We start from the raw sequence: 20,788 nt of genomic DNA, 5'->3' as shown, positions 1-20,788 counted from the left end.
TAGCCCAAGCTGGCCTCGAACTCACAGAGTCCAGGATGACCTTAAACTTCTGAACCTCCTGCTTTAGTGCTGGGATTTCAGGTATATATCCTTGTTTTATGCAGTACTAGAGATTTTATTTTTTTTAAAAAAGGGACTTCTTTCATAATAGGCAAGCACTCTATCAACTGAGCCATCTCTCCAGCCATGTGGACCAACTCCCGAGACTAACAAATACAGTGTAGGAAGAAGGAGTGGATAGCGGGACTTTCTGAGAGTGCCTTCAGCGCTCTGCTGGGGGCAGGGTGGTCTCCACACACCATCTAACGGAATCTCAAGACAGTGTTGCAAGGCGCTTGTTACCTGTCTGGAAACACGTGCAAGTACGCGTGTACACATGCACGCTACACATGCATGCTCACGTGTACACATGCATGCTTGCACATGGGGCACAGGAGGTTGGCTATCTAACTGCCTCCCATGATAACTCAAGCCTGGCCCTCCTGCAGAAGCTGGGGTGCGGCAGGAGGGTCTTAAAGTATCATTTCAGTTCTGCACTCGGGCATTTCGCTTGTCCAAGCAGCAGGAGCGATGTGTCAGCTCCCTGCTCCTACAGTCAATATTAGATGACTTTTCCTGTTCCCAAGGAGTTTCCAGTAGTCAGGTTTCCCCCTCTAGGCACTCACTGGGATGCTCTTTGACCACTCTGATAGGAGCCAAAACAGAGGCTTTGGAATTGCCAGCACCTGACACCTACCTAGTCTGTTCTTGGTGCTCAGGTCATTGTGACATTGAGGATGGGGAGTTGTTAGCCATAACCCTGGCTCTCCCTTTGAGGGGTCTGTTTCTAATTTGAAACCTGTGTGTGCACATGTTCCTGTGTGCACAGCATATATGCACATGGGCATGCATGCTTGAATGAATAGGCAAGGGGACAATCAGTATCAAATGTCCTTTCTTAGGTTCCAGCCATCTAGTTTTTATTTGTTTGTTTGAGACAGGGTCTCTCTCTCTCTCTCTCTCTCTCTCTCTCTCTCTCTCTCTCTCTCTCTCTCTCTCTCAGTTTGCCAACAAGCCTAGGCTGCCTGGCCAGTGACCTCTCAGGGATCTATGTATCCCTCCCTCCTCTACAGGGGGATTACAGGTTAATTCACCATGGCTGGTAGTTTACCTAGGTTCTGGGGCACAAACTCAGGTCCTCAAAGCTTTCAAGGAAAGCATTTTATGAGCTGAGCCCTCTCCCCAGCCTCTGCTTTGGAACTTCCCGCTTTATTTATTTATTTTTTCCTTCTGTTTGCAGCCTTTCAGAGCCTGCTTTCCTCGTCCATCAGATAGGAAATGTGCCAGGGATACAGGACTTGCGGGAAGCAAAGAACGTGTCAGGCATGTGACGTAGGTCATGATGAATGACCCAGTAATTCTCTTTGCTGATGTTGCAAACTTCACTCCTGTCCTGTCCAGGATTCCTCATCTATGGGTTAGGCTCCTGCTGCTTCTATACCAGGAAACACAGTTTCGTCTAAGCAGCTCATGCTTCTACCCATTGAGGCTGTTGGCTTTCCAGAGAGCCTCTGCTCATCAGGAAAGCTGTTATCTGCCCTCTTGCCAACTGTTCTAAACTCCATTCCCTTTGGGCTTTGTGCACTTCAACAGAGCAGTCAAGGAGGGCTGGGAATGAGGGGCGCTCAAGACTCTGGGCTTGCCTGGCACATGGCTTGGGGGTGCCAGCACAGATTGACTAGGTTGGCTAGTGTTGGCCAGTGTTGTCTGTACTAATGTTCTTTCTCAGCTGTGTGACCCCAGCAAATGGTTTAACATTCTTAAGGATCTGCTTCGGTGGGAACCGCGGGTGTCGGCCCGTTCTGGGACAGTCCTGCTTCTTCTCATTTCCCTCACTGAAGTATCTAGAGTCATCCCCAACCCAACATCGTCACCATGCCCCGGGAGACCAGACCCAGGCAATAGCTTTCAAAGTTCCCATGTGATTCTGGTATATAGTGGAGGTCAAGGTGGATCCCTCCTGCCCTTGGCGGTGATGCTTGACCAGGCCTGTCCCCTCGGCACTACAGCCGAATGCTCCTGTCTTGTGTGAGCTGCTCCTTAAACTTGTTCTGCCTTCACAGCCCCGGAAGCCAGGCAGCACAGGTGTGCGTCAGCACAGGGCGGGGCTTAGGACTTTTCCCAGTTGGGTTTCAAGGAGCAACTCTGCTAGGATCCTCACCAGCGCCCCCTGTAGTCCTGCCTTCTCTGTCCCAGCCTCTTACCTGTGTGAGCTTGCCTTTTACCTATTCCTGTGCTGTCGCCACCAAATCCAGTCTCCTCCCCTTTCTTCATTAACAACCCTTATGTTGCTTAACTATCTTTTTTTTTTTTTTTTTGCTTCCTAGTAACGGGGGTTGGGGGGGTGGGGTGGCCAGTGAACTTTATGAAGTTGGAGGTGGAACTTTCTGGAAAGTTCTTAAAAGCTTAGTCATCAAGGCAACGATGCCACTCTTTAGTCCTGCTGTCTTTTCTCCTGCCCGGAATGTGAACACTCAGAACAGTGCTGTGTGGGCCACAGTAAGATTGAAGGCTCCCCGAGGATAGAGGCCACATGCTCAGGTTGGCAGTGCAAGAATATAGAGGAGACTTAGGATGGAGAAGAATAACTGAAGGGAAAAGTATCGACTCACGACCCCCAAGGCCAAGTTCTCAGACCAAGTTCTTAGCACAGAGGAGATTGATCTGCCTTGTCTCAGCTTTTCCACTAGGTCAGTAAGATGATGTAGAAGTTTTCTGAACTCTGGGGACCTCGCATGTCAATCAGCTGACTCCACCTTTCTCTGGTGGCTGAATCAAGTAAGGCCACTCATGAAGCCGCTGCAGCTCCAGGAGACAGCTGGGTGCCCCTACTGGAGGTGAGCAGCATGGGATGGTTTAGCCTTATGTCTCCCTCTCCTCCTTCCCCTCCTTCCCTGCGCCTTGAAAGTTCAGGGCCCAGACAGCTTTTATAAACACAGGTCTCTGGGGGGCGGGGGGGCGGGGCTTGGAGAAGAAAGGGAAAACTGTTTTTGACAGTGGGTAGCTGTGACATATTGCTACGGATCTCTGAGGTACACACTGAAGACAGTGTGCTCAGTCCGGAGTGAGCAATGTATGGAGCAGGAGACAGGAAAAAGGTGTGAATTCCCAGTAAGAAGAGTGACCTGAGAGGAAGCCAGAAAAACTCAGTCAAGTCCTGTGGGTACAGGGAAACAGGTCTGTACGCTGGACAGCAACTAGGCAACAGGCCTGACCCCATACACAAGTTCTGCTTTGTCTGAGAACTTCTGTGGGAAACGGCTCTGCTCCTGGGGCCAATTGCTGTAAATATGTGTGAGGCCAATGTGGGGAGCCTGATGGTGGGTGGGCTGGCAGGGGCTGGGTGGGTCTGGCTGGGTCTAGCTGGGTCTGGCTGAAGAGGTGCTGCTGGCCTGTGTTGTTGGTCATTGTTTCTGTTCAGACGATGCTTATAACCACCATGCTGTGTTTCCTAGGAAAGGTTGCTAACTCATTGAATGGCCAGTAGACAAAGAGAGCTTAGAGATGCAATGTCAGCAAAGAGGCTTTTATTCCAGTACAGATTTCTGAACGTAGGCGTTACATTCTAGCTCACCGGAAACTAGACTACTCCCCAAATCTTCAATTCATTTTAGAAGTAGGAGTAACATTTACTTGGAGTCCAAGTGCAAATGTTGACTGATTTTCGAGACTGTGGTCATATGCCCTTTATGCTTAAACGTCTATTCCGTCTCATCCAAACATCAGATAGGCTGGCAACATTCCCAAGCAGTCCGACTTGAGAAAAACCACTTCCATGACTTATTAATAAGCCCAGCAGAGTTTTCATAGGGTCCATTCACTCAGATTTATTACAGAGCACGGTTTAATAAGAAAAAAATTAAATGGATCGATTGAATTCAAGTCCTTCTGTAAAGGGGGCCGTTTAAGTTCTCCTTTGATTAATGTTCGCATTTAAGGGCTTGTCACTCTCAACCGCTGGTTACTGCATTTATCAAATATCAGGCCTTCGCTTTAAACAAAACCAGCTATAAATCCCACCTGCCATGCCTGAGCTGGCTTTTCTGCATCAGGCATATCCCTTTCACTACCTGCCTTGCTCTGGCCATGGGTGAAGAACGGAGAGGGAAGGTTACCCCTGCCTTTCCGAGGCTCACCACAACTGTCCGTTGTACCCCTGGTCTGGAGGGGGCTAACCCTGCCACATGGCCTTCTTTGTCCTTATTGCCCCTTCAGGTTGCTGCGAGCACGAGAAGACTATCTCATCTCACCACCACGCTAGTCTTGTATCTTTAAAAAATTTCTCCTAACTGGAGTGTGCTACGTACTTCATGCTGGAATCATCATGGATACAAACACTCAGCGGGATGAACAGAGAAAATAGAGACAAAGAAACAAACTGGCCCAGTGGAAACATCAGAGTGGAAAACCCCTGCCTGAGCTATCCCAGGCCCCGGGCCCCATTTCAGCCCGGCTTTCATAAGTTTAGCTTTTTTGGGTTCAACGTCCCAGGCCTCTGAGTGACAGGCAGAGAGCACCCTCAGACTGCTTTGGGTTTTCAAGGGTGGCAGTTATGGATTGGGCCATGGGTGATGGAGGTTGAGGGACCTGAGGCATGGTGGTCACCGGCCACAGAATCAGCCCAGCTCTGACGAGCCCATCACCCACTTTATAGCGGGTGCACACGTTTTAGGAAAAAAGATGAAAGGACTCGAGGATGTATAAGCAATGTGCAGGGGGCTGCTTCCCATGCAAGCTGTATGTTATGCCACATACGCAGTCTGGGGTGTGTGTGTGTGTGTGTGTGTGTGTGTGTGTGTGTTTGTGTGTCTGTCTGTCTGTCTGTCTGTCTGTGTTCCCCTCTGTTTAGAAATGTCTGTCTTGCCAATTTCCCCCTTATACACCACTTTTAAAGAGACAATGCAAAGACCTGGTGGCTTATGGCTGAGATTCAAGCTTCGGAAGACAGTATTCCTTTTTCAGACTGCGTGAACTTGGAAATGAGCAAGCCTTTTCTTTTCCCCCCTCACTGATGTCGCCAATTGAAAAACAAGTCTCTATCTGTGAAGAGGGCTGGGCCTTTGGTCCTGCTCCTCAGTGGAAGAGAGGAGGTGCTCACAACACGATGCCAGGCACCAGCCACTGTACAACTTCTGTTTTATTTTGTGTGCTTTTTTTTAATATAGGATATAAATAATGACAAAAATTACAAAATTTATATCTGGAAGCCCAAGCTTGTTTACACATATGCTTGTGTCCCAGCAAAGCTGTTGGCTGCTTTGCTCCTCCTATACAAGTTCCTTTTGGTAACCATATTTTAACGTTATTCTCTTCTCTGTTTACTACATACATATCAACAGGGAATAGGCAAAATATATACAAGGAACTATTCAGTTCAAGTAATTTAATATTGTATTAAAATTCTTCAATACTGAACTAAAACCATATACATTTGTCAGTTGAAATGAAATTTAGTTTGTCTTTAAAACTCACCACCTGATGAATGTGATAATCTCAGGTTTAAAATGATATTGGTTAATAAAAAAAAAACATTAAGACAAGTTCACAATTTATCAATATCGCTATAATGAACTTCAAAATGATTCACAATATGATTGGTTAGAACAATATACATTAAAATGTTATTTTTCTATAATGATATTGATACTGTTTATATAATTTGTTTCTACAGAAATATACATTATGGTATCATACAAATACTCCACAGAGACATTAAAAAAATTAAAATACCTTAAAGAAACGTAAGTAAATTTATTTAATCAAATAGTAAGCAAACATCTTTTTTTAAATCTGTTTCAAGAAAAGTTTTTATTACTTTGGAATTTCTTCTTTTTTGTGTTATTTATTTTTTTTTCTAGAAAAGAATTTTGCAATAGAATTTTATTAACACCGTTCTCAAACAAGGTTTCCTTGACAGAAATCTTGACAGCAGGAGCCCTAGCTTTTATTTTCGTTAAACATGTTCATTAAAACACCTCAAAGGCTAAAACAAAACAAAACAAAACGAAAAAAACCCAAAGCAACCCCCCCAAAAAAACCACTTATGCAGGCTATGGGTGAGTCAGCACTTCGGGTCACCCCTGAGCCTAGCCTTTTCTTCCGCTCTGGAGGCAAGGACAACAGGGTTTCACCACAACTAAGCCAGGTCCTCAGGGCAAGTAGCTGTAGGAATGTAGTCATTTGAAACGAAACCAGAAACATCCCGCACAACAAAACCTAGTTTTCATATGAATGCATTAATGAAACATTCTTTTAATAAAAATATTTAATACAAGACACATTTTTTCTGTGCATAATAAATTCCTCTGTTTTAAATCACTTTTTAAATTTTTGAATCATTCAATAAAGGTTTCCTTTATCTGACATAGTTGATTACATATAAAATCCACAAATATAGAAATCGGGTGGGGTGGGGGCAGAATTTCCTGGTGAGGGTTGCTTTGTCTTTTTGCATGAAATTGTACTCAGTAATACAATGATTTTACAGATGCTTTTGGGGGGGTTGGAGGGGTGTGTAGTACTGTTCTGACTTTCCCTTCGAAATGGCTGACAGTGAAAACTTAACCCAAGATGTTTAGACTTTTAGGCAGTACTGGAGACCCTCCCTCTCCCCACCCTTCACTTTTAAAAAGGTATTCTCCCCCCAACTAAAGCAAAGCAAATACGGGGCAGTTGAGCAGTACCTCGAAGGAGGCGGTGGTAGCGGAGTTGGGGCGCCCCGCGCAGCCCCCCTCGCGCCTCTAAGGGGCGTCAAAGTCTCGCTGGCAGAAGGCTCCCTAGGGATGGCCGTCGCCCTTCCGCCCGTGACGAGGCCACGCGAGCTGGAGCGGTCTTCCTCCCGGGGTGGGTGGACACGGAGGCGCGAAGGAAAGCCTGCTGCGGGGACTGCTTGGCGAGCAAGGCACCGCGAGGACGGGGCGGCGGGTATCAGAAAATCGTGGTTTCATACTTGGTATTAATGCCCCTCTTGGCTTCTTGCCCCGGCTCCACAATCCACGGCAGATTGGCCAGAGTCTTTTGCTCAGAAGGGTCGATCTGCTTTAAAACAGAAAGGCTGATGCCCGTTATCCGGCAGCTGGGCGGCGGCGCGGCCGCGTGGGCGCCGCTGGAACCCCACCTCGGGCCCCGCTCGCCCAGCCGCGCTGCGGGGCGGCCCGGGCGGCGTCCGCGCTTTCGCACCTGCACTGCACAGCGACTCTGCAGGGGCCTGCAAGGGTGACGCGAGTGAGACCCGGCCCCGCCCCCGGGGCGCAGAGGCAGGGGAGCAGCGGTGGTTCCCACCCTCCCAGTCCCCCATATCGGGGTCCGAAAGAACCCTACATCCTCATGAGGGCGCTGTAGAGCCGCACCCACTGGCCTGCTGCCTTTCTGAGCTCCAGCCTAGTTGCCCTGGAGAGGGCCCTGGGGCATCCACCCCTGAAAGAGGCCTCTGCCCTCTCCCAGTTGCCTCCTAGCCAGTGTGGTCCAGTCTTGGTTCCTCTCCTACAAGCTGTACTTGCTACACCCTTTACAAAATGACACCTTAACTTTTTTTTTTTTTTTTTTTTTGGCTCTTTTTTTCGGAGCTGGGGACCGAACCCAGGGCCTTGCGCTTCCTAGGTAAGCACTCTAACCACTGAGCTAAATCCCCAGCCCCGACACCTTAACTTTTTAGCCTCCCCCTTCTGATCTCTTTCTGACGCAGACACATACCGCCTGTCCACTCCCTCTTCCACAATGGATGCCCTTAAAGGTGGGGTTTTGTTAACTTTATTGCTATTTTCTCCAAACCTGGGAAAGGTCTTGGCAGCCCAACGCACAGCAGGCATACAATAATCATATAGTCAATAAGTGCTGTTCGGACGAGTTGCTCGGCCTGGATAAGAAAGGAACTGGGGTGGACAGAAAGCAGGCACAGATCTCAGGGGGAGCGGAAGTGGCAGAGAGGGATGTACCCCAGACAGAGGAAGTGAAGACCTTGGCAGACTCTGTCCTGGGTTCAGATGTCCTTGAGTTTTATTTACATAAAGCCAAGCACGTCATTCCCGGGGCGGGTAGCTAAGGTCTGAGCTCTGTCAGACTTCGGTTAAGCTCTTTTCCCAATGGTTTGCTCATCCTTTGGACATCATCTACTTGGCTCTGTAAATTGGGCCAAGGAATTTCTGGAAGGCTTGCTCAGTCCCCTCTACCAGGAGACTTTTTAACCTGCTGGAGGCTGCAGGGCCTGAGCCTATCGGGCTGCCTTCTGCCGCGGTTTCCACCGTGTCTCCCTAGAACAAGGGAAGGGCCTTTAGGAGCACTGTGTGTTTCCTAATAGTAAACAACCAGAGCTGAGGATGTGAGAATTCTGCAGCCTGGTGAGGGCCTGGATCCTGAGCCAGGTAAAACTGTGTACTCTTCTGTTTTCCAGAGAGGGCGTCTAGATGAATATTCTATGAGCCCTTATGGCAGCAAACCCTTTGGACTCCTCTGGAAGTTGTCTATGTGGACAGCAGTGAAGCCGGAAGGAGGTGCGTGCAGTGAACAGACTTCTCCAGCCCACAGGAGAAGGAATGGAGTCGTGTAAGTGGCAATTCCCACAAACACGCTGTGCATTCCTGGACACTCAGAAGTCTAATAATCATACTCAAGGATATGTTCGTTAAGTCCACCCTTACCACCTCATGTCTTTAACCACAGGTTTGGGGTAAGTGCTGCTGTGGGCCTGGCCCTGGGGTGACAGCATGCCAGTGTACCTCGTGGAGCAGGTATTTTTTGTGCAGGAAGAGAGGCAGAAATAAGCAGTAAGTAGAAAGCTCAGTCAACACTAAGTAGAACGAAGAGAGGCTACAATGTGACCAAGCATCTACCCTGGTTAGGAAAAGCTTCATGCAGCTAAAACCTGAATGATACCATGCCGTGGTGCAGAATTCGGAGGTCAGAGGAGGTGGAAGAGAGCAATCACAGGTGGCATAAAGAATCCAGTAGGGGGTTGGGGATTTAGCTCAGTGATAGAGCGCTTGCCTAACAAGCGCAAGGCCCTGGGTTCAGTCCCCAGCTCCGAAAAAAAGAAAAGAAAAAAAAGAAAAGAAAAGAAAAGAAAGAATCCAGTAGGACTGAGCAGTATATACTCAAGGAACGGGAGGGTCTGGGTATCACCGAGTATGATGGGGGAGTAGGGTCTGGTATTTTATTTTTAGGGTGCCAGGTTTTGCTGTGGGGAGAAATGGGGTCACTGGGTGTGTACTGGACCTGGATTAGGGGGGTGATGGAGGAAGTAGAGAGGAGTGGGCAGACTGGAAGTGTGTTCGAGGGGAGCAAAGATTGGTCTCTGCTCATGGGCCGGATATGGAGGTGTGGGTACAACAGCAATCAAGGTGACTTGGGGACTTTGGCGACAAGCAGCACGGTGAAGTGTTGTGTCATTTACTTGGCTGGGGACAGGGGTAGAGAGGCAAGGTTCTGCACTGGCTAACCCTGAAGGTGGAGATGCTTAAAAACAAATTGGACCGACATTTCTAGGGTTCTGGGGGTGTGTCAAGGTCTGGGGGGAGTAGAGAGCAGGGAGCGTGGGCTGGGGAGGTGCTGAGGCAGGAGGGTCAGGGATAGGAGTGTGACCTGGGATCTGAGAGGTGCAGCAGCCGCTGGTAGTGACCAATCAGCAGAGGCCTTCTGGGGTGCAGGAGGACAATGGTCAGGGACTTGAAGAGGTCAGAGGTTGAGAGGTCGTCCCATGGGTGCTGAAGTTACCAAGAGCAGAGACAGGAGAGGGGCCCCAAAGGTGTAATCCAGAGATTGCCACATCATCCCAAAGGAAGGAACCTCTCTTTGGAGGTTAAAAATGTCTATTTCCTCATGACACGGAGGTTGAGAGCTGCTGGGAGGAGGAGAATGTAGCAGATGGGAAGATGGCGGGGTGAGGGGGGGCAACGCATTCTGGGGGCCTGCCCGGTGCCAATCCCAGAGATTCTAGGATGCAGGATGGTAGCTGGAACAGAGAGCGGATGGGAGCTGGCTGGGAGCCTTCCAGCTCTGGGGTGGTGCTACTACCAGAGGCGGTGCTTTGAAGTCATACCAGCCTGTTGGGACAGGATGTCTGCGGATCCTGTGGGAGGGAGGGAAGGGAGGAAGTTCCTGGAGGGAGGCAGATGACAAGGAGGAGGGGTATCACCTTCTAACAGTTACTAGGCTGCGGAGAGCTTCAGCCGTCCAGAGGGAAGGCAAGCGCCCGGTGGGGCGTGGCCCAGGCATCTCGATGGTGACGCCACGGCCTCCTGAAAGACCCAGAAACTGTGGTATCGAGCTTTAGCCAGGAGGGTGCTAGGATATCGTCACCTTGAGCTTACGAACATCTCTCTGGAGGGCAGAGGCTCTGTCCCGCGGTTGGGTGGCAGGCGAGGCCTCAGAGAAGGCTGCCCCCAGACTTTCCTAAGCCTTCTGGTGAGCTGGGGCAAAACCAGAAGCAGCGGCTAGTGTTCTGCTCTCGCAAGGCTGCTGCTGCAGGCGGCAGAGAAAAAAATGTGGTTTTCTCTGCTACCTTTGGGTTCTGGGGAGAGGATTCTTTGAGCCTGCAGGAGTCATGGTCACATGCCAGCAGGAGACCACGGGGAAAGGACAGGGGAGGGCAGGCTGGATTCTAAAGGCCTCCCTCACCGCACCGGGTCCTGTTCGCAACCCCCTTCCCTCTGGTTGCAGGCTTAGAGATATCTCTGTCTTGTACTTACCACTGACTTGCGAATGCTAACTCGGGGCTTTGGGATGGGTTTCGAGGGCTTGTTCTCAAAGCTCTCCGGAAGCGTGGAGGAATGGCCCCCTTTTCTTGCTTGTAGAGCTAGCTGGTAAGCGACCTCAAATGCCTGCCCCAGCGTTAGGATGATTTCATAGGCTAAATTCTGCAAGGGCAAACAAACAAACAACAATAAAAGCATTCACTGTATAGGCACATAAAGGGTCAGAGTGAATGGATGGCTGAGGAACAGCGCGGACCTTGAACTACCCCACTGGCAGCTGCTGCAGTGACTCACGGGAAATCTGTTAGAACGGGTCACTCTGGATGTTAGCCTCTGAGGTAGCATCCTTGTGTGGACCCAGGCTGCCAGACTACCCCCATTCATTCCCTATAAGCAGAGTCCTCAAGTAACCCACCAGCCCCCCGGGGGGCTCCTCCAGGTGCAGCTCTCTTGTGGGTGGCTTCTGTGTTCATGAGACTTGGATGGGGAAAGGGGGTCGTGGCGGCCCTGTCCCTGTGTGTGGAGCACCCCGGTGGAGCCTGCGAAAGATGATCCCACACGCTCCATGGGCAGTGTTCCTGAGAACTTTGGGTCTTTTTACCTCAAACATCTGTGATTCAGTGAATATATCTGAAACACAATCAGAGTCTAATTTAGGCGGGGGAGGGGGAGGGAGGAGAGGGGCGAGCATTAGTCATGCTGGCGTGGAGTCTCACAGTTGCAGCGGTGAACATGCAAACATTGTTCAAACAGAGCTAATTATCTGTCTATTTCTTGAGGGTTTTGCACTCCCCAAGGGTTCACGCTCTATATTTTATCATCAAATCACCAAGAGACGAGAGTTTGTCAGGCCAGGATACCATACCAAACCTCTCCCCGGATATATATCCTTTGCACAGACCGGTTCTTCCCTGGGTTGTTCCTGCCTTTCTTCACATACTTATTTTTGACTTCTGCTTTCTCTCCCACATGCAGCTTCTTCTTATTTTCTCCCACAGGGACAACATGACATTAGCCCGCTCAAAGGCGGGATCTGAGCTGCAACATCCATATGTCAGAAGGCATCATAGAAGTGGGTGCCTACCGGTCTACCCAGCGAGCCCGGGCATTGAACCTGTGGCCTTCATGCATGCTTAGCAAATGCTTTGTGTCGAACCACACTCTCAGCCTGAGGATGTTCTCAGTGCTGCTGCACAGGCTAAGGACAGCCACTGTCTGTCTCAAGGTTTTCATTCTGCGACCGTCCCTGCAGTGTCTATGGTGTTTTTCAGATTTGCAGGTAGCACTCTGCTTCTGTGGAAAGTACACTCTGCCTTCCTGTTCTTATTACTTCTCCACAGCCCTTCCCAGCATGCTTTGAGAAGCGTTAGGGACTCTTGTTGTCCTCAGCACTCAGTGAGGATGGACGACATGAGGTGGCTTTCCAAGGCCATGGGAAGAGTCTCACCAGGTCTGGACCAACCAGACTTTAGATCAAAGCCCCATCAAGTGCTCTGGTCTTGGACCCAAGTGGGGCAATGCCTATAATCTTGGGAGCTGGTGGGACAGAGGGTGAGTCGATCTCTATGTTCCTATCAGCTGGACATTTGATCCTGTCATCCTGTCCCTTGTACAGCTAGGCCAAGTACTTCCCGTGGTGAACACGAAGCCATGTTTGCCTCCACAGATGAGTCAGACAAGTAAATTAGCAACACACTAACCGATGATGGTGGAGGAGGACTGGGAGGCAGTTCTGACCATCACTGCACACTGAGCCCTTTCCTCTGCCTACACTGCCTGCACTGTGCAGTCTTTGGCAGCTTTGCCTCAGGGTGGTGGTGGGGGGCAGGGGCAGGGCGGGGCTGAGGTGGGAGGGGCGGGGGAGGGGGGCAGGGGCAGGGGCAGGGCGGGGCTGGGGTGGGAGGGGTTGGGGAGGGGGCAGGGGCAGGGCGGGGCTAGGGTGGGAGGGGCGGGGGAGGGGGGCAGGGGCAGGGCGGGGCTAGGGTGGGAGGGGCGGGGCTGGGAGGTGCGGGGGGAGGGGGGCAGGGGCAGGGCGGGGCTAGGGTGGGAGGGGCGGGGCTGGGGTGGGAGGGGCGGGGGAGGGGGCAGGGACAGGGCGGGGCTAGGGTGGGAGGGGCGGGGCTGGGGTGGGAGGTGCGGGGGAGGGGGCAGGACGGAGGTGGGGGCGGGGCTGGGGTGGGAGGGGCGGGGCTGGGGGGCAGGGGCAGGGCGGGGCTAGGAGGTGGGTGGGAGGGGGCAGGACGGAGGTGGGGGCGGGGTGTGTGGAAGTCCGACGGGGCTTCTGACTTCGCAGATGTCAGGATGGTTCCGTTCTTTCTGTGAGGGTGCTGTGAGCAGATGTTTGTCTTCTGAGTCTGGTGAGAAGCTAACAGGCAGCCTCCGCACGCAGGAGCAGTGAGCTTAGGGTGCGGATTCCTTCACCGCTACCCTCAGGCAGTTTCCTGAGAGTGAGAGCTGAGTGAGACCACGGGTGCCTTCACATGGAACTCAAAGCTGCTCCTTTGAGTGGCTGAGGCTTTCAAATGGTCACTCTGGGTTACTATGGGAAACCAAAAGCTTTCGTGCCATGCAAGGTTAGATGTTTGGTCCCTTCTTTTTAAATGAGTGACTGGTGTTAGGAGAGTCTCCAAGGAAGAAAGGGAGACCAGATCACCTAGTCCCTAACTGGCTTTGAACTTGTGGCAGTCGTCCTGCCTCAGCCTTCCCAAAGCTGGGATGACAGGTGTCTTGCCTGCCTGCCTGTCTGTCTCTCCTTCCTTCCCTCTCTCCCTTCCCTCTCTCTCCCTTCCTTCCTCCCCCCTCTCCCTTCCTTCCTTCTTGCTTTCTACCTCCTTTTGTCCTCTCTTCTTCTCCCTCCCTCCCTCCCTCCCTCCCTCCCTCCCTCCCTCCCTTCCTTCCTTCCTTCCTTTTTTCTCCAGGGATGGAACAGGTCCCTGAGCAGGCAGACGCTCCTACCATGGAGCCATACCCTCCCCCTGACATATTCTCATGTGTTTGTTGCCGGATCATTCCGCCTGCCTCAGCTGCGTCATCCCCACTAGGCACAATGGAAGGAGAATGGTTTTCCCAAGGGCTGGACACTATAAGGCCAACATAGAAAGCCATATTGTAGCAGGACTTAATTAGACATTAAGCATAGTCATTATATTAATATGCTAATTACCATGAGTAATGTGAAGGCAATTTTACTGTTGTACGGATGGGAGGAGTCTCACAGCCTCTGCGTGGCCCTCTTGTAGCATTGCTCCAGGAGTCAGGGCTGTGTAAAGTCTGACAGCTCTGAGGCCATTGTGATTGGATGCTGAGAGAGTCGGGGGGGGGGGCGGGGGTGCTGCCTGCTAAGGACCGAGGCTGCACCAGTCCAGCCACGGCACATTTCCCAGCCTAGCCCTTACATGTAGGACTTATGGCGCCAATTGGCACCAAGTACATGGAGGAACCTCAAGGCCTAGGCAGACCAAGACTGGTCATTCACAACCATCCAAGCCGGCCCAAACGGAGACCCCAGATATGGTGGAGCAAAGAGCAGAACCTCAGAAGTATGGACTCAGCACCATGAGGGTAATGAAACAAATGTTGCTTTTACGCCCTTATCTTGATTGGTGCTTATTACGCAATCTTTAGCTCATCACCATAAACAGCAAAGCAAGGCTGGCTGAGCCCTCCCTCCCTGGCTTAGGCAGTGTGTGAAGCGGAGCTCCCAGTCTCTGAGCTGTGGTGGACAGTGGCTATCAATCAAGCATTTGAAGTCTGGGGTCCTGCCCTGTCAAAGGTCACAGTTATTCCTTCCCACCTTTGCCACCTGTGGGCATAAACTGGAATTCTTTTAGGTTTGTGTTTGTTGAACTCTCAAATGCTATGTGGTTGTGACCTAGGCTTCTCCTGTGTCTTTGTGGCGTCTTTGTGGCTTATGAGAAGACAGTCACCTGGGGCTGAGGTCGTAGCTCAGTGGTAGAATGCTTAGCTAGCGCATACAAGGCTGTAGGTTCAATCTCCAGTTTACCTGCCCGCCGTAAATCTCTAGGGACGAATGGTCAGTGGCTTTGAGTGTTTTCTACATGGCACAGTTCAGTGAAGGACAGTAACATGCATGTGCGTTGTATGTTTGGTGTGGTCATAGGGGTAATTACTGGAAGGCTCTTATTCTGACCCTCAGCTTTCTCATATATAGCTATCTATCTTACTGGATCATTTAGAGACTCACCGACAACATTGAACCCAATGGCCGACATGTATTACCATGTGCCACATGCCCTGAAAAGTGCTCTAGATGTGCTATATCATTTAGGATAAAGGCGGGGAGTCCCAATTCAGTGGGGGGATAAAAATGGGGTGCTTATGAAAAAAATCACACCTTTCCTTCTTTTTTTCCTCTTTCCTAAGGACTCCTATATGTGGATGAGAAATGTAAGGGACCAACATATCTCAAGTGTGAAGTCTAATGGCACCCGGTAGATGGGAACATATTTCTCTTTTGCAAACTGGGGTGTGTGTGTGTGTGTGTGTGTGTGTGTGTGTGTGTGTGTGTGTGTGTGTGTACAGGCCGCTGGTGTTAACTGTGGGTTCTTCCAGGCAGCCAGGACTGCAGTTTAGCATCATCAGGATCCTAATGGAACTTGTCCTGGTCATGCCCCTGCTCCCTGGCCTGTGTCTAACCTATAGTGTCCATAAAATGCTCATCCAATGATGGAGGGGCCAAAGGTCCCACCAAGCTGCTTCTGGGCAACAAAGGAGGATCACAGAGGAACAAAGAAATGTACCCCGTTGTCCTGCAGCCCGGTCCTGAGGCTGACTTGGCACATCCTTCCTTTTGACTGTAGGAAAACTGTATTATAGACTGTAGGCAATCTGCACCCCTCCCCCAAAGTCCTGGTACCCAGGGAATGGAACATGTAAGTTAAGTGCTCCCTAGGAAGTCTCTGCTGAGCTTGAAAATCTGCTAGGCTCAAGGGTTCTGTGACATTGCGTCTAAGAGTGTTCATGATGATCTATAAAGATTTCATGAACATCTCATACAGCACACAGTACCAGGCAGTGGAATACTGGGTAGCCATTTAAGATGAAAACGAGGGGCGGGGGAGGGGCTGGAGAGATGGCTCAGCGGTTAAGAGCACTGGCTGCTCTTCCAGAGGTCCTGAGTTCAATTCCCAACAACCACATGGTGGCTCACAACCATCTGTAATGGGATCTGGTAGGCAGGCGTACATGCAGATAGGATACTCATATACATAAAATAATAGATAAATCTTTTTTAAAAAATGATGCAAAAATGGGTCACTGAAAACAACTGGTTAGGAGGCTGTGTAAAAGCTGGGCCTGCTGGTGCCCACCTGTAATCCTGAGTGCTCAGGAAACAGAGGCATGAAGTTCCCAAGTTCTAGGACAGCCTGGGCTATACAGTGGGATCATGTCTTAAAGAGTATGTAGAAACATATGCATAGGAAACATGCATATCTTGAAACATTAATACTAGTGATCATGACTGTTGAGCTTGTGGAAGGTTTCTCTCTCTCTCCCTCTCCCCCTCCTTCTCTCTCTCCCCCTTTCCCTCCTCCCTTCCTCCTTCTCTTCCTCCCCCTTTCTCCTTCCCTTCCTCCCTCTCTCCCTCTCTCCTTCCCCCTTCCCCCTTTCCCTTCTTCCCTCTCTCCCTCTCTCCTTTCCCCTTTCCTTCCTCCCTCTCTCCCTCTCTCTCTCCCCTTCTCCCCTCTTCCCCCTCCCTTCCTCCCTCTCTTCCTTCCTCCCTCTCTCTCTCCCCCTTTCCCCTTCCCCTCTCCCTCTGCGAATGCCAAGGATCACATTTAGCTCCTTGCCCTGCTAGGCAGCTGTTCTACCACTGAGCTACACCCCCACAGTGGATTACTTTTTTAAAACTTCCTTTTGTGTTCTGAACTTCATTTAAATGATGATGAATAATTTTTTTGATTGTAACATTTTTCTATTCTGATTCTCAAACTCATCCTATTCATTCCTCGTGCTTCCCCTTGGGGCTCTAGGCCTCCTGTTCCTTCTTTGGCTGAGAACCCCAGGGATGATTTTCCAGCACGATCCAGGGCTTGCATGCAGGTGCTCGTCTGGCTCGCCTCCGTGGATCAGCGGGCTGGCCGTCTATCTGGTCATGAATCTGGCTTAGACTCTTCGGTTTTCACATGGGATTTCAATCCTAACGTCCGCTCGGTTGACTTTTACAATATCCAGCACTTACTGTTACCTGAAGCCTCCCAAGACTCTTCTCCAAGTACAGAAGAGAGAGTCAAATCATCTTTGGTCTAACTCCTGTAAAGCCTCACTGAGAATGTCGCTCTGTGGACGCTCCGTGCATCCACTCTCAAGCGTTGTGCGGGGTTGGAGCATAGCACCAACTCTGCATTTCCTCCATCTCAGCAAAGCATCTTCTGCTTCCCCCTCATTACCGTCTAGATCTAAATCTAAACCTATGTCTAAATCTTCTAAGCTACTGCCCCAGGCCCGAATAGTGTCCCAGAGACAAGGCTAGCAGTTTTCAACCTGTGGGCTTTGACCCCTTTGGGAATCCCATAGTAGATATCCTGCATATCCTATATTTATATCATGATTTATAGCAGCAGTAGAATTACAGTTGCGAACTATCAACAAGATAATTTTATGGTGGGGGGAGGGAGGTCACCACAACATGCGTAGCTGTGTTGAAGAGTCACAGCATTGGGAAGGTTGAGGGCCACTGCTCTGGACTGTGGACTCTGTAACCCTCACAGTGTGTTACAGAGGCCAAATTATCGCCACCTTTCCATCTATGAGGGACTCAGGATCAGCAACAGTGATAAGATTGGACAAGTTCACATGGCTCTACCGGGTGGGGGGCACCATCACATTCAAGTCAAGAATGATTTCACACTTATTCCTCCCCACCCCCAAGATACCATGTTGTGGAGTATCACTATATAGATGCTCATGGAGAATGGGTGCGCAATACCACTTCATGGGTACCAGGGCTTTCTGACTCAAGCCTCACCGAGGATTTGCTTTTTGTGGTGAAGGTGTATATTTTCCTTTTAGAGAAATCCTGCCACTCACCTTGACCTCTAGACGTTCAGAGGCCTATTTGATAACCATGCAGAGCTCTGTGCTGTCAACAGGTATTAGGACTTAGATATTCTAGAACTCTGGCCTGGACTCCAGTCTGTATTTCCCCTAGTTTACATTTATGTGTCCCCATACATTCATGCCTGTTGCATCTATTAATGGGGGCATCCCGAATCTTGTCTAGAATGCAGCGAGGCAGTGTGAGCGTACACTCATTCACTTCAACGCTTATCGAAGGGGTCGCTTTGCCTAGCCTGTTCCTGAGAAGAATGTGTTGGATAGGGCATCCACGCCATTAGGTGAGTGTGACAAGAAGGGAATTGAGCTGAGGTGGGAAGGACTCCCTAGTCGAGAGAAGAAGCATGCTTTAGGAGAAGTCAATTCCAACCTGTCTAGCTAGACTTCCCATTAGGATTAAAAAACCAGTGGCCGCATTGTCATGATTGGGATCATGAACAATGTGTTGGTTCCACAGCCTTGGAAGCTACAGCCCTAGCCCTGGCTATTCCTTCATGAGATCAGCATGGGCTCCTTGCAACCAGGAAGGTGTTTGGATCAGACATTCAAAGACAAGGGCTGTGCCTTCACCTGGGAGGCAGGAGCCTAGACTTATTAATAATTATTATTTAATTAATAAGAAATACATCACTAGTAATTACTGTCCTGATTAGCCTCAGGTCAGCTGTCAATGGCTCCAGTGGTAGACCATGAGCAAAGCCCTTAGGTTTTCTGCATCTGCTAAGCACAGTGGGGATGACATCTTTATCATGCTCACCAGACATGTTGCTGAAGAGGCAGACTGAGAAGTAGGTGTGAGGGCCCGGTGATTAAGAGCTTTTATTGCAAAGATGCAGGTTCGATTCCCTAGCACCCCTGTGGAGGCTCATTACCTCCTCAAGCCTCGAGCACAAGGCATGCATTTGGTGTACAGGCCTACATGTGGGCAAAACACTCATACACATAAAATAGTAAAAGATAAATCTAGAAGATGAGGAAGAAGGAAGAGGAGGATGGGAAGGAGGAGGAGGATGAGGAAGAAGAGGAGTTTTTTGGTTTCCTTTTATGCTAGGAGCTCTAGGATTCTCTGGGGAGAAGCTGATGTCAGTCCTCCACCCAGTCAGATAACGATACAATCAATGAGTAAAGGATAAGAGGTCCCAGAGGGACATGCACAGTTGAAGCCATGCTAAACGGGGACACTATTCAAAGGCCAGATGGGGACTGCAACAACTTTCCAGTTAATGCTTCAAGAGGCAATGACCAAGGGTCGCTGTCATCTTGAAAAATATTATTATTTCAGCGGGGCCCGGAGATGCAGGCCTTCAATCCTAGACTATCAGAGAGGCTGAGGCAGGAGGATTGCAACTTTAAGGCCTGCCTGGGCTACGGAGTGAGTTCAAGGCCAGTGTAGGCAACTGGTGGGGCCCCGTTTTTAAAAATAATAAATAGAGAATGCTGGGATGCAGCTCAGTGATGGAGACCTTGCCTAATATGCTCAAGTCCCTAACATCGATTCCTGATACTGTGAAAAGCTTTTCCTGTCAGCAATCACCTCCTCAGAACTATCCCAAACGCCCAAGCCTTTCACCCAGTCTGTACCCCTTTCTTGTCTGCGATCTGTGGATTACTTGGTGAATTACTGCTCATCTTTGGAGACATCCTCCAGGGGTGAGCTCCTCAAGGCTCTCCCTGAGTCTCCTTTTCCTGTTTCCCCAGGCTAAGCCAGGGTCTCTTGCTTGTAGTCCCTTACCCCTTGGGCATAGCTTTGCTATTTTATGGCATTTGTCAGGATTTTCCCTACGGTAGCTCTGATTCTCTAGTTCACTGGGTGCCTTGAGGGGTACTTGCTCCCTTCAACTTAGCAAGTCTAGTATATGGTTGGTACCCAACAGGTGTTGGATTAAATGAAGGAGGAAGCTGCAGTAGGTCCCTAAGATAAGGGACCTGTACCTTAGGATTGAGATGGATCGAGATGGATGGAGATGGGCCATCCTGTTGTTTTAACTCCTTTTTCCCCCCACAGAAAGACCTCACGAGCAAATGCTGAGCAAATGCCGTGGGATGGAGGAAGTGTCTGGCTTGTCAGGGTGGCCTCCAGAGACCATGGGTCTCTTTGTCTCCATCTTGCTTGAATTCTTGTCTTCTAAAAGCTGGGAGAAGCTTCCTCTACAACTTGCTCCACCCACGTCCAGGGGCAAAAATAACTGAGAATATTCTGGGCATATTCACAGACTCCATTGACATCTCTTTAGCTTCACCACAGCTAATTTTCCCAAGTACCTCCTAGGAGCTCCACCCGAATAGTTTATAGTTAATACACGTCGCCTAATCATGATCTTCAGCCTTTAGGATCAGGAGGGGCTCCTCTGCCGGGAGGTTTGTTTGGGCCAGAACTGACATATCGACTGGCCGATATGCAGACTCTTTCTTTGTAGCTAATTTACGCTGAGAGAGAAGGGAGGTTACTTTGCCTAGTTATAGTAGGAGTTCGTGTAGACAGTGTCAGAGACACAGAGAAGACAGAACAAGATTAAGTTCACCTGTAAAATTCCGCTGCTGGGATGCATCTGCTGTTACATTTCGTTGTGTTTTCGCTTTATATCTGTATACACATTCGTGTGCTTTATAGGGTATATGAATATTTATGTGTGTGGATTTAGATATCAAATCTGGATAATATTCTATGCACATTTTTATAACTTGCTTTTCATGTAATGCTGTATCATGAGCAGCTTTTACATGCCATTATACCTCCCTCAAAGACAGTACTTGGGAAGGTGGTAGAGCAGCCCACGACAACGATTAAGGTTTTAACGTCATGCCCCACCCCAGGTATAGAAGGCTCGGCAAGCCCGCCGAGTCATGACTTGCTTCCTGGTAAAAGACCAGGTTTTCCACAGGGACCTCACACAGTAGCACGGGGTCAGCTCGTGGATTCACCTCCTGTGGTTTCTGGCCAAGTGTGGCTTCTCACATCCACCCTGTGGGGACAGGACCCCTAG

General features: G+C 49.9%; 1 protein-coding gene across 14 annotated transcripts in view; it reads right to left on the bottom strand.

Annotated features, from left to right (window-relative positions):
- Nucleotides 1-3,549: 3,549 nt before the first annotated feature.
- Anks1b (ankyrin repeat and sterile alpha motif domain containing 1B) overlaps nucleotides 3,550-20,788 on the bottom strand; it is a 1,165,904-nt gene continuing 1,148,665 nt past the window's right edge. For 4 of the 14 annotated variants that reach the window (XM_008765241.4, XM_017594830.3, XM_039079046.2 and 1 more), the window contains 2 exons: nucleotides 10,722-10,889; nucleotides 3,550-7,074 (listed from right to left, as the gene is read on the bottom strand). In XM_008765241.4, coding sequence (XP_008763463.3) covers nucleotides 6,967-7,074; nucleotides 10,722-10,889 — 276 coding nt within the window. In that variant the 3' untranslated portion in view covers nucleotides 3,550-6,966. Of the gene's footprint in view, nucleotides 7,094-9,811; nucleotides 10,103-10,721; nucleotides 10,890-20,788 lie in introns of those variants that run through there. The other 10 variants (XM_039079050.2, XM_017594833.3, XM_063263443.1 and 7 more) reach the window with 4 other exon arrangements.

The sequence above is a fragment of the Rattus norvegicus genome, chromosome 7 (genome assembly GCF_036323735.1).
Source record: "Rattus norvegicus strain BN/NHsdMcwi chromosome 7, GRCr8, whole genome shotgun sequence".
In the NCBI taxonomy this organism is placed as follows: Eukaryota; Metazoa; Chordata; class Mammalia; order Rodentia; family Muridae; genus Rattus; species Rattus norvegicus.
Note: the sequence above shows the minus strand (reverse complement) of the source record. Positions and strands in the feature narration are given on the sequence as shown.